Genomic DNA, 14,727 nt, shown 5'->3' with positions numbered 1-14,727 from the left:
TGCTACCACCCCCATGCTTCACAGTAGGGATGGTGTTCTTGGGATGGTACTCATCATTCTTCTTCCTCCAAACACGTTTAGTGGAATTATGACCAAAAAGTTCTATTTTGGTCTCATCTGACCACATGACTTTCTCCCATGACTCCTCTGGATCATCCAAATGGTCATTGGCAAACTTAAGTCGGGCCTGGACATGTGCTGGTTTAAGCAGGGGAACCTTCCGTGCCATGCATGATTTCAAACCATGACGTCTTAGTGTATTACCAACAGTAACCTTGGAAACAGTGGTCCCAGCTCCTTTCAGGTCTTTGACCAGCTCCTCCCGTGTAGTTCTGGGCTGATTTCTCACCTTTCTTAGGATCATTGAGACCCCACGAGGTGAGATCTTGCATGGAGCCCCAGTTCGAGGGAGATTGACAGTCATGTTTAGCTTCTTCCATTTTCTAATGATTGCTCCAACAGTGGACCTTTTTTCACCAAGCTGCTTGGCAATTTCTCCGTAGCCCTTTCCAGCCTTGTGGAGGTGTACAATTTTGTCTCTAGTGTCTTTGGACAGCTCTTTGGTCTTGGCCATGTTAGTAGTTGGATTCTTACTGATTGTATGGGGTGGACAGGTGTCTTTATGCAGCTAACGACCTCAAACAGGTGCATCTAATTTAGGATAATAAATGGAGTGGAGGTGGACATTTTAAAGGCAGACTAACAGGTCTTTGAGGGTCAGAATTCTAGCTGATAGACAGGTGTTCAAATACTTATTTGCAGCTGTATCATACAAATAAATAGTTAAAAATCATACATTGTGATTTCTGGATTTTTTTAGATTATGTCTCTCACAGTGGACATGCACCTACGATGACAATTTCAGACCCCTCCATGATTTCTAAGTGGGAGAACTTGCAAAATAGCAGGGTGTTCAAATACTTATTTTCCTCACTGTATACATAGATGCCTCATTAGCGACTGTTTCTATGGGCTGCTATACGTAAGCATCTATGAATATGTCTATGTATATATATCTATGTTCCAGAGCCGTTGACGCATCACGCGCCGGATGTTGTGAATGAGCTCAGGATGGTTGGACATTGCCTGTATCAGAGGTAAAAAATGATATAAATGCTGTTCAGTTTCTCGCACAAACTGATCGTTTCGTGTCTTCACGAACATCGACATCAATGTAATGCTACATATTCTGGCTGGTACTGTTTTTTGGTTTGATCTGTGTGATCCTGCCCACTGCTGTCCACCTCCAAAAAAACAATCCTGTACATTGTTTCAGCAAGCACCTCATTACAAACTATATTTATGTTTTAAAAGAGAAGCGCCCTCTAGCTGACATAAATAGAATGACAGTGAAATAACGTATGACTGTCTTTTTATATGGTCATATAGTTTATTCAGAATTTGAATAAAAAGTTTTGTTTTTTATGCTGCTTCATGCTTTGTTTTTCATAAATGACATTTCACGTGGCGTAGGCCTACACACTGCAAAGTTTTGGGAGTGACATCCGCATATAAATGGGGAATTTCCTCTCGAAATCACAATGACTGACATAGTAATAATCATAATGGACTGGACAAAATATGATATCAAAATAGATCAGCCTCACTAATTTCAGAAGCACCGACAGTGATTTTATTCTTGAACAGAGCCTGAACTAGTCAGTTGTCGCTAAATAACCTTCTTGCCACCGGAAGCAGGGCGGTGCAGGTGAAGCGAATGTTACCTTAATTCTATGAGCAGATGTATAAAATGATACATCTGATCACAGAATCAAGGTAGTTTCAACGATTGATGGGTTTTTTAAATGAGTTTAGAGCAAAAACATGGTTTTAAAATTGTAAATTGTCATATTTGAACTGCTATGCTAACATGCTAGCTAGCCCCAAATGAACTTGTTGTGAGTTGTCAGTTTTATTCATTTACACCATCGAATCAGTTTGATTGATAAACACCATTACAGACAATAATGTGGTTGTGTCCTGAACATATTAGTCAATATGTGACCCTGGACCACAAAACCAGTCTTAAGTCGCTGGGGTATATTTGTAGCAATAGCCAAAAATACACTGTATGGGTCAAAATGATAGATTTTTCTTTTATGCCAGAAATCATTAGTATATTCCCTGCTAAAAAAAACAAAACAATAGAAGCCCAATAGAAACCATCACATAAATTCTAATGGTTTCCATTAAAATACCATTATAAACCATTAGCTTTTTCCAGTAAAACCATTACAAAATTCCTTTTTGTAATGTGTTTTGGGCATTTTTCCAATAGGATTCAACATCCCACCAATAGAATCCATCACATACCAGTAGACACCATTATAGTTTCCATTAAAACCAATACAATTCCCATTATAACCATTCAATCCATTACATTTTCTATTGTGTTTTGGGCAGGGTTCTATTGGTTTTTTCAGCAGGGTTAAGTAAAGATCATGTTCCATGAAGATATTTTATAAATTTCCTACTGTATATATATCAAAACGTCGTTTTTGATTAGTAATATGCATTGCTAAGAATTAATTTGGACAACTTTAAAGGCGATTTTCTCAATATTTTGTTTTTTTTACACCCACAGATTCCAGATTTTCAAATAGTTGTATCTCGGCCAAATATTGTCTGATCCTAACAAACCATACACCAATGGAAAGCTTATTTATTCGAAAAATTTACAATTTCGGGCGGAGAACCATATATGGTAACTTAATCGACCATTCATAATGCCGTTTACACATCTCTCTGTGAGCTCGTAAAAACACATGGATTTCTCCCAACCAATCAGCGGATGTCAGTCTACATCACCGATAGTAACACCATGGCATTTGACCAATCAGGAGTTGCCCGCGCCATTACAAACGTCAGTGTCATTCAGGACTTTCAGAAAGACGGATCTACGCTCCAACCTACTCAGACACAAACATTATTACCAGCGAAACGAAACAATGAATAGTTGTGTTAAATGCTGAGATCGATGTTGTTTGTGTAGGATGTCTAGAAATTAGTGAACGTTGGACATGAAAAATGGTGTGATCATATGCCCCATTCAGGTAAAACTAGCGCAAGCTACAGTGTGTCCATTTTTAGACATACGCCCGATGCGTCTAGTAAGCTATACTTTAGGTTTTTTTTTTTTTAAATAATGCATTATAACGTAGGACAATAGTATTTAACAGTGCACTGAATGTTGCCACAGGTTTGTATAACATTATGCAGTGATCCAATCCATTTATTGAAATGATTAAGTCATAAATAGGGAAATGTGTGTAATTTTGTTCAGTTTTATGACCTTATAACAGATTTTATTATACTTAAATGGCATATATTGGTGTTTATTTTTATTGTGAGCCTCATTACTGTTAAAATAAGTGGTACCACCAGTATTTATAGTGCTATTTTTCACTTAAATGCATTATAATGTACAACAATTCTATTCAAGAGTGCATTGGATGTTGCCACAGGTTTGTAAAACATTATGCAGTGATCCAGTGCAAAACATAAACCATTTATTGAAATGATCACACCATAACTAGGGAAATATGTGTAATTTTGTAGTTTTATGACCTTATAACAGTTTTTATTATACTTAAATGGCATATGTTGGTGTTTATTTTATTTTTATTTTTACTGTGAGCCTTATTACTGCTAAAATGAGTGGTACCACCAGTACTTAGTGCTATTTTTCATTTCTTATTATATATTTACAATTTACATGTCAATATTCTTTGTTTTCAGTAGATCTGTACTTCACTGTTACTGTTTTCCTTCACAAATAACTCTAAGTGGGCTTGATATTGACTCAAAAACATACTTTTCTTTTGCAGCTGTCTACTCGGCTCTTTTATGGAAAGAGGGTGACTGCTGTTGTGCCAGCTGACCCCGCCATCAGTGACGATGAGGGCTCTGATGAGGAAGACGACGATGTGGCAGACCCCGACTTCATCCCACTTACCCACGAGTGCCCGAGTGACATGAGCCCCTCTGCCAAGAGGAAGTGTGTGCAGACTGCAGTGGAGGAGCTTGAGGACGAAGACGACAACAATGAAGAGGAGGAGGATGAAGACCAGCCAGCACCACAAGCCAAGGGCCCCACAAAGAAGGGGAAGCCAGCATCCAGGCTAACCACCTGGAAGAAGGTTGACCTGGACAACCAAGCCCTGCCTGTGTACCAGCACGTTCCCCCTGACTTCATCGAAACTCCATATGCTTTCTTCAGCAAGTACTTCAGCCCCCGTGTCATCAAGCACATAGCATACCAATCCAACTTGTATGCAACCCAGAAGGACGTCAACACCACCACTGAAGATGAGGTGAGGAACTTTGCGGCCATCCTCCTCTACATGGGGATTTCTGAGCTGCCCTCCATTGAGGACTACTGGGCAATGGAGACCAGGGTCCCTCAAGTTGCAAACATCATGTCATCTAAGAGGATCAGGCTGATGAGAAGGCTTGTCCACTTCAATGACAACACCCAGATCCCTGGCACCATCGACAGATTCTTTAAAGTCTGGCCACTGTTCAACCACCTGGTTACTGTCTTCAGGAGTGAGCCACAGACCCCCAAGCAGTCTGTGGACGAAGTTATAGTTGCCTACAAAGGCAAGACAGCTGGCAACCTGAGGCAGTACATCAAGAGCAAGCCGGACAAATGGGGGTTTAAGTTGTTTGCCAGGGCTTCTGAGGATGGCTTTATTCATGACCTGGTGCTATACCAGGGCAAAACTACACTGCAGGCCCACGGTGTCCCCATGACGTCTGAACAACAAGCCGTGGGGGTCACCAGCCAGATAGTCTCTGTCCTGGCCAGCACCATGTCCTCGTCCACCACCACAGCCATCTTTGCGGACAACTTCTTCACCAGCCTGGAGATTTTTAACCTCAAAGACAAGAACTGCAGGTACACGGGGAGAGCTAGGGACACCAGAATAGGCAAACCTCCATTGAAGTCCATCAAGGACATGGAGAAAAAGGCTGTCCCTCGTGGTGTACATGACTACGTCACCAGTGATGATGGGATCCTGGCCCTCAGGTGGAAGGACAACAGGGTCGTCTCTCTGCTGTCAACAGACATGGGGGTGGAGCCCATATCCTCAGTCTACCGGTACTGCAGTGACACCAAGAGGAAGGAACCGGTAAGCTGCCCTGCTGTCATCAAGAGCTATAATGCCAACATGGGGGGCATTGACAAGAGTGACATGCTGGTCCACCTCTACCGCACCCCCATGAAATCCAAGAGGTGGTACATGCGGATGTTTGCGTATGCAATAGATGTCAGCCTCACGAATGCCTGGATCATGTACAGGCGGGACATCAAGGCTCTTGCTGTGGATGATGGCCTGTCATTGAAGAACTTTCAGATCCAGGTGTTTAGGAGTTGCAGCAGCCAGAGGCCAGTTATGTCTCGCCCCCGAAGGAGCTCATCATTTCCATGTGCACCCAGCACCTCTGTTGATATCCCCATGCCTATCCGGGGACACCGCAGCCACACCCCAGTTTGACACGTCCCTGTTCCATGACCCTGTCTACACCAACCGCCAGACCTGCAAGTACTGCAGCAGGAAGGGGAACATTTTGAGGTCAAATGTGGTCTGCAGGGTCTGTAAGGTCCACCTGTGCCTCAATGCTGAACGCAACTGCTTCATCAAGTACCATGAAGCCGTTGCCTAAGTGACTGGACTACAGTTATGACACATGAAAAAAAAAAGTTCCTAAATAAAAGTAAAAAATGTTCCTAAATAAAAATTTGAAAATAGGTTATATAGGTTTCATGTATTTATTTATATTTTATATATGTTTCTTATATTTTAAATGTATATGCTTTTTGGGGGGAAAAAATGACCATAGACTGGTGAGGAACCATATATGGTAACTTCATTGACCTTGATTTTCAACATGAAAAGGATTTTTTTTTTAAAAGTCACAAAAGTTTAAAAGTCTTTCAGTAACCTCCAATAACACTCCAGGGTTGAAATTTTGAATTTCCAAGTATTTCAATGAGTGCCCTATAAAGGGTTAAGACTGTTTTTTTGGTCCAGGGTCACATATTTGATTTTGTTTTTTCAGATTACAACATTTATGAAGATCCTATATTGCAACTAAATGTTTCACCAAATTGTATTGCAAAGGAGAAGCACTCGGCCATATTTTGAAGAATATACTGCCATACTACAGGTATCTTCATAACATAATATCAAGGATGATCAGGAGGACTTCAGCATTATCTTGGAGGATGTGCTTGGAACATCAAGCTAGTGTCTATGCCATTCTTCCTGCACTCACACATACACTAAACCTCACCTATTCCTGGAGAACTGAGACACATTTGAGGCCTTTCAGAAACTATTCTTGGAACTGGATGTGTTCATGTTTTCCCTCAAATTACAATCACTCATAAACACATTTATGGCTTAGAGACTATTTATTGATTGATTGATTTTAAGTTTTTGAATTTATACCTTATAACAATATACAGGGGGGCTAAAAAGTATTTAGTCAGCCACCAATTGTTCAAGTACTCCCACTTAAAAAGATGAGAGAGGCCTGTAATTTTCATCATAGGTATACCTCAACTATGAGAGACAAAATGAGAAAAAAAAATCCAGAAAATCACATTGTAGGATTTTTAAAGAATTTATTTGCAAATTATGGTGGAAAATAAGTATTTGGTCAATAACAAAATTTCATCTCAATACTTTGTTATATACCCTTTGTTGGCAATGACAGAGGTCAAACGTTTTCTGTAAGTCTTCACAAGGTTTTCACACACTGTTGCTGGTATTTTGGCCCATTCCTCCATGCAGATCTCCTTTAGAGCAGTAATGTTTTGGGGCTGTCGCTGGGCAACACGGACTCCAAAGATTTTCGATGGGGTTGAGATCTGGAGACTGGCTAGGCCACTCCAGGACCTTGAAATGCTTCTTACGAAGCCACTCCTTCGTTGCCCGGGCGGTGTGTTTGGGATCATTGTCATGCTGAAAGACCCAGCCATGTTTCATCTTCAATGCTCTTGCTGATGGAAGGAGGTTTTCACTCAAAATCTCATGATACATGGCCCCATTCATTCTTTCGTTTACACGGATCAGTCGTCCTGGTCCCTTTGCAGAAAAACAGCCCCAAAGCATGATGTTTCCACCCCCATGCTTCACAGTAGGTATGGTGTTCTTTGGATGCAACTCACAATTATTTCTCCTCCAAACACGACAAGTTGAGTTTTTACCAAAAAGTTCTATTTTGGTTTCATTTGACCATATGATCATCCAAATGCTCTCTAGCAAACTTCAGACGGGCCCGGACATGTACTGGCTTAAGCAGGGGACACGTCTGGCACTGCAGGATTTGAGTCCCTGGCGCAGTGTGTTACTGATGGTAGCCTTTGTTACTTTGGTCCCAGCTCTCTGCAGGTCATTCACTAGGTCCCCCCGTGTGGTTCTGGGATTTTTGCTCACAGTTCTTGTGATCATTTTGACCCCACGGGGTGAGATTTTGCATGGAGCCCCAGATCGAGGGAGATTATCAGTGGTCTTGTATGTCTTCCATTTTTTAATAATTGCTCCCACAGTTGATTTCTTCACACCAAGCTGCTTACCTATTGCAGATTCAGTCTTCCCAGCCTGGTGCAGGTCTACAATTTTGTTTCTGGTGTCCTTTGACAGCTCTTTGGTCTTGGCCATGGTGGAGTTGGACTGTTTGAGGTTGTGGACAGGTGTCTTTTATACTGATATCGAGTTCAAACCGATGCCATTAATACAGGTAACGAGTGGAGGACAGAGGAGCCTCTTAAAGAAGTTGTTACAGGTCTGTGAGAGCCAGAAATCTTGCTTGTTTGTAGGTGACCAAATACTTATTTTACCGAGGAATTTACCAATTAATTCTTTAAAAATCCTACAATGTGATTTTCTGGATTTATTTTTCTCATTTTGTCTCTCATAGTTGAGGTATACCTATGATGAAAATTACAGGCCTCTCTCATCTTTTTAAGTGGGAGAACTTGCAAAATTGGTGGCTGACTAAATACTTTTTTGCCCCACTGTATGTCATTAACACAATTTAGTTCAGAATGTGACTTGCCATAATTACATGATCCATTTGTTTGTTTTTTCATATATTTAAACTGCTGCCTTAAATTGTATATAGAATGTTTTATAAACAGTGTTTCTTTAATGTATACCACTATATGTGTGTTAACAATGGATAATGGTGTAGTGGACAGCACATTCCAGGGCCCAGTTTATGGCGGGGCCCCTCTTTGACCACAATAGTGGACAACGGTTTGCTACATTTTGATTGGATCTTGGTGGACTAACATAAGCAAACTGTCCAACGCCATCAGATAAAGATGCAAGGACAACAGCCAGACACCTCTTAGAGGGCAAGAAGACCTTTGGTAAAAAGCCCGGGAAGGACAGGACTTCTCATTGGTCAAATGCAGTTTCTGCCCTTCACCCACCAACAGACTGATTCCTAAGGTTTTGGCCAGTGACTGCCATAAAAATTCCTTAGGACCTCTGGATGCAGCAGCAGTGGGTGAAACAAAGAGAGATCACAAAGTTCCATCCAAATCCATTCATAACTATTTTTCTCAAACCTTAAACTGATGCAAACTACAACACACACATCCTACTTATTCAAAGAAATAAGTATTCCTAGTGACAGCGACGTGTAGTGCAACATCTTACACAAACTCAGCTGTTGATGAACAAATGAATGCATGCATGACAGTTCAATCTTCTTCCATCATGTTTGGACTTAATGTGTTTGGACTATGCAAATAAGTTCCACAGGAGGAAAGAAGGGTGGGCCACACCGTGTCCCCCCACTCTGATGGAAACAGCCAATCACAGCATGGAAATGGAGAAGCGCTAGATTGCAATCTCCTCCTCATCAAAAAGAGATAAAGGTACCTTCCCAAAGACACTCCTTGTGTTCTGAGTCTTGGTTTTCTGAGTCTGAGTCCTGTTACCGGGAAGGCAGCAACAGATCAACCAGATCTGAGTCTCCGGCCTTGCAAGCAGTGGCGCCTCCAGGATTTTTTTTATAGGGTGGCCGAAAGGGACCAGTATAAAATGTTAGGGTGGCACAATACAAAAAAAAAAGTGTTGTATGCCTAAATCTAATGGCAGACAATAATTTTTGGTGTTACCTGTAACATGGCTGACGAGACGTGAGACGTGCGGATCCATGTGTAAGCTTTTATTTAAAGGCATGGTCATAAATACAGGCAGGGTCGAAACAATGGCAAACAGGTATGGCAGGGACAAGACAGAGTAATCCTAGGGCAAGCGAAGGTCGACGATCGGCAACCAGTATCCAGAGGGGCTAGGCAGAGAGATAATCCAGGTAAAACGGGCTAGAGTCCAATAGGGGTGCAAACAGTGTCCAAACGGCAAGGCAAGGGTTAATCCAGGGAACACGGGCTAGAAACAAACACGGGAAAAACAGGCAGGGCAAAACTAGGAAAACTAACATGGGCTCAGTAGAGTAGCTACGGCTATGAGAGCGGTAAACGCATAAAATACTCGGCAGAGAGGCAGAGAAAGTCCAAGGCTTATAAAGCGTGTGTGATCAGTATGTGCGTGGGATCAGGTGTGCGTGTGATTAGTGCAGTGAGTGTTTGGTGACAGTTGTGATCAGTGTTGGATGATGGGAAATGAAGTCCAGTGTTATGTATGGTGTGAAGTCCATGTGGTGAGCGAGTGACCTCTGGTGGAGGGTGAATGGAAGTGCTGAGTGGATTCGTGACAGAGCCCCCCCCCCCCTAAGAGCGGCTTCCAGACGCTCCACACAGTCTATAATCCAGGAGGGAGGTGGAGCGGAGGCGGAACAGGGGGAGGGATGGAGGGCCAGGTCCTTGTGGAAGCGGAGTGATCTGGGACCGAGGTAGAGCCGGCAGAGCAGGCGGGACTGGAGCCCACCAGGGCGGAGCAGGCGGGACTGGAGCCCACCAGGGCGGACCAGGCGGGACTGGAGCCCACCAGGGCGGACCAGGCGGGACTGGAGCCCACCAGGGCGGACCAGGCGGGACTGGAGCCCACCAGGGCGGAGCAGGCGGGACTGGAGCCCACCAGGGCGGAGCAGGCGGGACTGGAGCCCACCAGGGCGGACCAGGCGGGACTGGAGCCCACCAGGGCGGACCAGGCGGGACTGGAGCCCACCAGGGCGGACCAGGCGGGACTGGAGCCCACCAGGCGGACCAGGCGGGACTGAGCCCACCAGGGCGGACCAGACGGGACTTGAGCCCACCAGGGCGGACCAGACGGGACTTGAGCCCACCAGGGCGGACCAGGCGGGACTGGAGCCCACCAGGGCGGACCAGGCGGGACTGGAGCCCACCAGGGCGGACCAGGCGGGACTGGAGCCCACCAGGGCGGACCAGGCGGGACTGGAGCCCACCAGGGCGGACCAGGCGGGACTTGAGCCCACCAGGGCGGTGCAGAAGACCACCAGAGCCAGATAGTGGACCACCACAGCGGAGCAGGTGGAACAGGTGGAGCAGAAGACCAGAGCGGAGCAGACGGACCCGAAGACCACCACGGTAGAGCAGATAGAGCAGGAGCCCACCACGACGGATCAGGAACCCACAGCAGAGCCTGGGAACTAGGGAGAATGGAGACACAAGGAGAATGGAGACACAAGGAGGAGACAGAACATGCACAGACACAAGGACTGAGGTAGGGAACATAGGAAGTTTATAATTAGTCTCCATAGCTGTGACAGGATAGAACGAGAGTTCACTGACGGCCTCCATAGCCGTGGCAGGACAGAACGAGAGTTCATTGACGGCCTCCTTAGCCGTGACAGAACAGAACGTGAGTTCAGGGACAGCCCTTCTGGCTGCGACAGGACAGGACGAGAGTTCATTGACGGCCTCCCTAGCCGTGACAGGGCAGGACGAGAGTTCAAGGACGGCCTCCTTGGCCGAAACAGGACAGGACGAGGAATCAAGGACGGCCTCTGTGGCCGTGGCAGAGCAAGATGAGAGTTGGTGAGTGGATACCACAGACACCTCCGGAGGTTCTGCAGCAGTTGCCGCCACCTCTGGAGGTTCTACAGCGGTAACAGTCTCCTCGACCGCAACTCGACAGACCGAGAGAACATTGCAGGGCGCCACCACCATACCAGGGGCTGAGGCGAGCCCCGCCGCTTCTGGAGGTTCTGCAGCGTGTGCCGCCACCTCGGGCAGTTCTGCGGTGGTGTACGCAGCCCAAACGCAACACAAAGCGATTCCCATCAGGGGAAGTGCCTCGGACAGGGGAATATGCATAATAACAGGAGGGTTAGTGTGAGTTGGTTTGGGGATACCAGCAGTGCGTGCAGACACCAGCGGTACATCCCTCAAACTAGACATCAAATTGGGATAGTGGAAGACTGACCTTGATAATCTGGGTGTGTCAGCCCGGACATGAAGTGACTCTGGGCGAGCAGCCGTGTCGCGCTGCTGTGACTCTGGGCGAGCAGCCGTGTCGGCGCTGCTGTGACTCTGGGCGAGCAGCCGTGTCGCGCTGTTGTGACTCTGGGCGAGCAGCCGTGTCGCGCTGCTGTGACTCTGGGCGAGCAGCCGTGTCGCGCTGCTGTGACTCTGGGCGAGCAGCCGTGTCGCGCTGCTGTGACTCTGGGCGAGCAGCCGTGTCGCGCTGCTGTGACTCTGGGCGAGCAGCCGTGTCGCGCTGCTGTGACTCTGGGCGAGCAGCCGTGTCGCGCTGCTGTGACTCTGGGCGAGCAGCCGTGTCGCGCTGCTGTGACTCTGGGCGAGCAGCCGTGTCGCGCTGCTGTGACTCTGGGCGAGCAGCCGTGTCGCGCTGCTGTGACTCTGGGCGAGCAGCCGTGTCGCGCTGCTGTGACTCTGGGCGAGCAGCCGTGTCGCTGCTGTGACTCTGGGCGAGCAGCCGTCGCGCTGCTGTGACTCTGGGCGAGCAGCCGTGTCGCGCTGCTGTGACTCTGGGCGAGCAGCCGTGATTTGGCTTGACCCGTGAATGGCAGCAGTGACCTGATGGGGTGTTCTTGTGGCCACCATTTTGTGAATGGGCTCAACTGTCGCCGCCATTTCGTGAGCGCACGCTGGTACGTCTGCCATTTCAGTCACCGACGCAGCGTCGCGTTCCTCTTCCGCGACACCCACAGTAAACAAAGAGCCAGCACACCGCAAAGCATAGTCCATAAAATCCCTTAAACTAACATTAAATTTTCCCTCAGGTAACCATGACTTTATGGGTTCACTTAGTCCAAAACAAAAATGTCTTTTAGAACCTCTTCGTCAAATGGTACTTTGTCAGAAAGCACACAAAACTGAATGACATACTCCTCAATGGATAATCTCCCCTGACACAGGTCAAGCAGCTGACTGAAGGGGTCCATACCTGACAAAGGTCCGTTAGAAAAGCTGCTGGATCCTGGTGTGGCCGAGTATTCTGTAACATGGCTGACGAGACGTGAGACATGCGGATCCATGTGCAAGCTTTTATTTAAAGGCATGGTCATAAATACAGGCAGGGTCAAAACAATGGCAAACAGGTATGGCAGGGACAAGACAAAGAGTAATCCTAGGGCAAGCGAAGGTCGACGATCGGCAACCAGTATCCAGAGGGGCTAGGCAGAGAGATAATCCAGGTAAAACGGGCTAGAGTCCAATAGGGGTGCAAACAGTGTCCAAACGGCAAGGCAAGGGTTAATCCAGGGAACACGGGCTAGAAACAAACACGGGAAAAACAGGCAGGGCAAAACTAGGAAAACTAACAGGGGCTCAGTAGAGTAGCTACGGCTATGAGAGCTGTAAACGCACACAATACTCGGCAGAGAGGCAGAGAAAGTCCAAGGCTTATAAAGCGTGTGTGATCAGTATGTGCGTGGGATCAGGTGTGCGTGTGATTAGTGCAATGAGTGATTGGTGACAGCTGTGATCAGTGTTGGATGATGGGAAATGAAGTCCAGTGTTATGTATGGTGTGAAGGCCATGTGGTGAGCGAGTGACCTCTGGTGGAGGGTGAATGGAAGTGCCGACTGGATTCGTGACATTACCATTCATTCTGGGAGCATATAAAGTTCAGTAGGCTATTACTATACAGAGCAAAATATAAAAATTCTGTATAGTGCAAAATAGAAAAAAAGTCGCTCTGCAATTCAACTGCAAGTACCCTCATATTTATCTGGAGTGCAAATTCATTTCAAATGAGAGTAAAAGTAAACAAGAAGCATAGATGTTTAACCCATCACTTCATCAAAACAATTGGTACACTGACTGTTGCAGTAAATTAAGCCCTAAATGTTCTCAGAATTTACAGACCTTTTGCTGAAGAAGGTGGATGTTGACTGCTTTCCTCTTCATTTCGATTATTTATCATAAACCCTACATTTGTGTGGAAATATGCTGTCAGTGCTTAATTTGGTAACACTTTATTTTGATGGTCCCTTTTGAACATTCTGTTGACACTAAGTAATGTTGCAACTACATGTCAACAAACTCTCATAAGAGTAGACTGTCTGCTTCATATCTACTAACTCTTTATTGTGATGGTCTCTCAACAGACACTCTACTGACTGTAAGTAACATTGCAACTACATGTCAACTTATTCCAACCCTAACCCTACCAGTCAACTAATACACTACTAACAATCTAATGAGAGTTGGCAGAAATGTAAGTGCAATGTTAATTAAAGTCAACAGAATGTGTTAAAGGGACCATCAAAATAAAGTGAAACCCTTAATTTAAATATTTTCTGTTTCTGTTGTCAGACATAAATTAATAAAATACTACTTGTCTGTCTGGGTAACAAAAACTGTTCTACATATGTGACTTAAAGAGCCAAAGATAGTGCATTAAATGTTGCCCAAATCTGCAATAATTTACAGATCAACTGATGGAGTAACAGGGCTCTACGTTTACTTTTCTTTTTAGGAGCACGGTCAAAAATTTAGGAGCACCTTCTAATCAATAATTAAAAATTCTGATAAAAAATTAACCTTCCCATTACGAGGTGATATTTGACTCCTTAAAGTGATTTACAGGGAATTTTGTTTTTACCTTTATAATGGCATTTTTCTAACTTTATTAAAAGTGTCATCTTTTATTTATCAATTCAAAAATGTATAAGCTTTTTAAAATTTCTAATTAAAACAACAGAATAAAAAGTATAATAAGAATAAGTTATCAATCAAATGAAATCAGTATTTAAGGAATACATTTGTACTACAGAGGTGGCACAGAAGAACACACAAGTGGCTTGTAGGTGTATTTTCAAATGTTTAATGAGGCTGAGGGTGCAATTAAATTCATAAATTCATGTTGAGGTTAATGTTTTAAATATACATTTTTGAATATAGAAATATTAAATGATTTAAATAAGAGGAAATACACTTTAAAAATTAAACTAAAACTGCCAGCAGGTGGCGGCATGTCACTGATTTTATCACTGAATCATTCATTTATTTGATTCCTTTGAACGGCTGATTCATTCAGGAACGAAGCACATGACTGTCTTTATTGACACTAGATTCGTTTAAAAACGTAGCTCATGCATAAACAAAACACAGCTGTGTTTGAATGGAGATGCGCAGCGGCTCAGCTGTTACTTTGTCGGAAACTATTTTCGTTGATGAAATAGAGCAAAATAAGGCAATAATACTGTTGTAGTCAGAAAATATAAGTCACTTAAATTAATATTAACTTCTTGTTTAATGAACTGTTGTATTAAATCAATCACATTTACAAACTCCCTTAATAATCATTAAAG

The 14,727-nt window shown here is 44.6% G+C and overlaps 1 protein-coding gene across 1 annotated transcript; it reads left to right on the top strand.

Moving 5' to 3' along the window:
- Positions 1-2,791: 2,791 nt before the first annotated feature.
- LOC131538501 (piggyBac transposable element-derived protein 3-like) lies at positions 2,792-5,501 on the top strand. Its single transcript, XM_058772375.1, has 2 exons — positions 2,792-2,863; positions 3,828-5,501. The coding sequence occupies exons 1-2, from the start codon at positions 2,792-2,794 to the stop codon at positions 5,499-5,501; spliced, it is 1,746 nt and encodes a 581-aa protein (XP_058628358.1).
- Positions 5,502-14,727: the final 9,226 nt, after the last annotated feature.

The sequence above is a fragment of the Onychostoma macrolepis genome, chromosome 04 (genome assembly GCF_012432095.1).
Source record: "Onychostoma macrolepis isolate SWU-2019 chromosome 04, ASM1243209v1, whole genome shotgun sequence".
NCBI lineage: Eukaryota > Metazoa > Chordata > Actinopteri > Cypriniformes > Cyprinidae > Onychostoma > Onychostoma macrolepis.
This window is presented reverse-complemented; position numbering and strand designations above follow the sequence as displayed.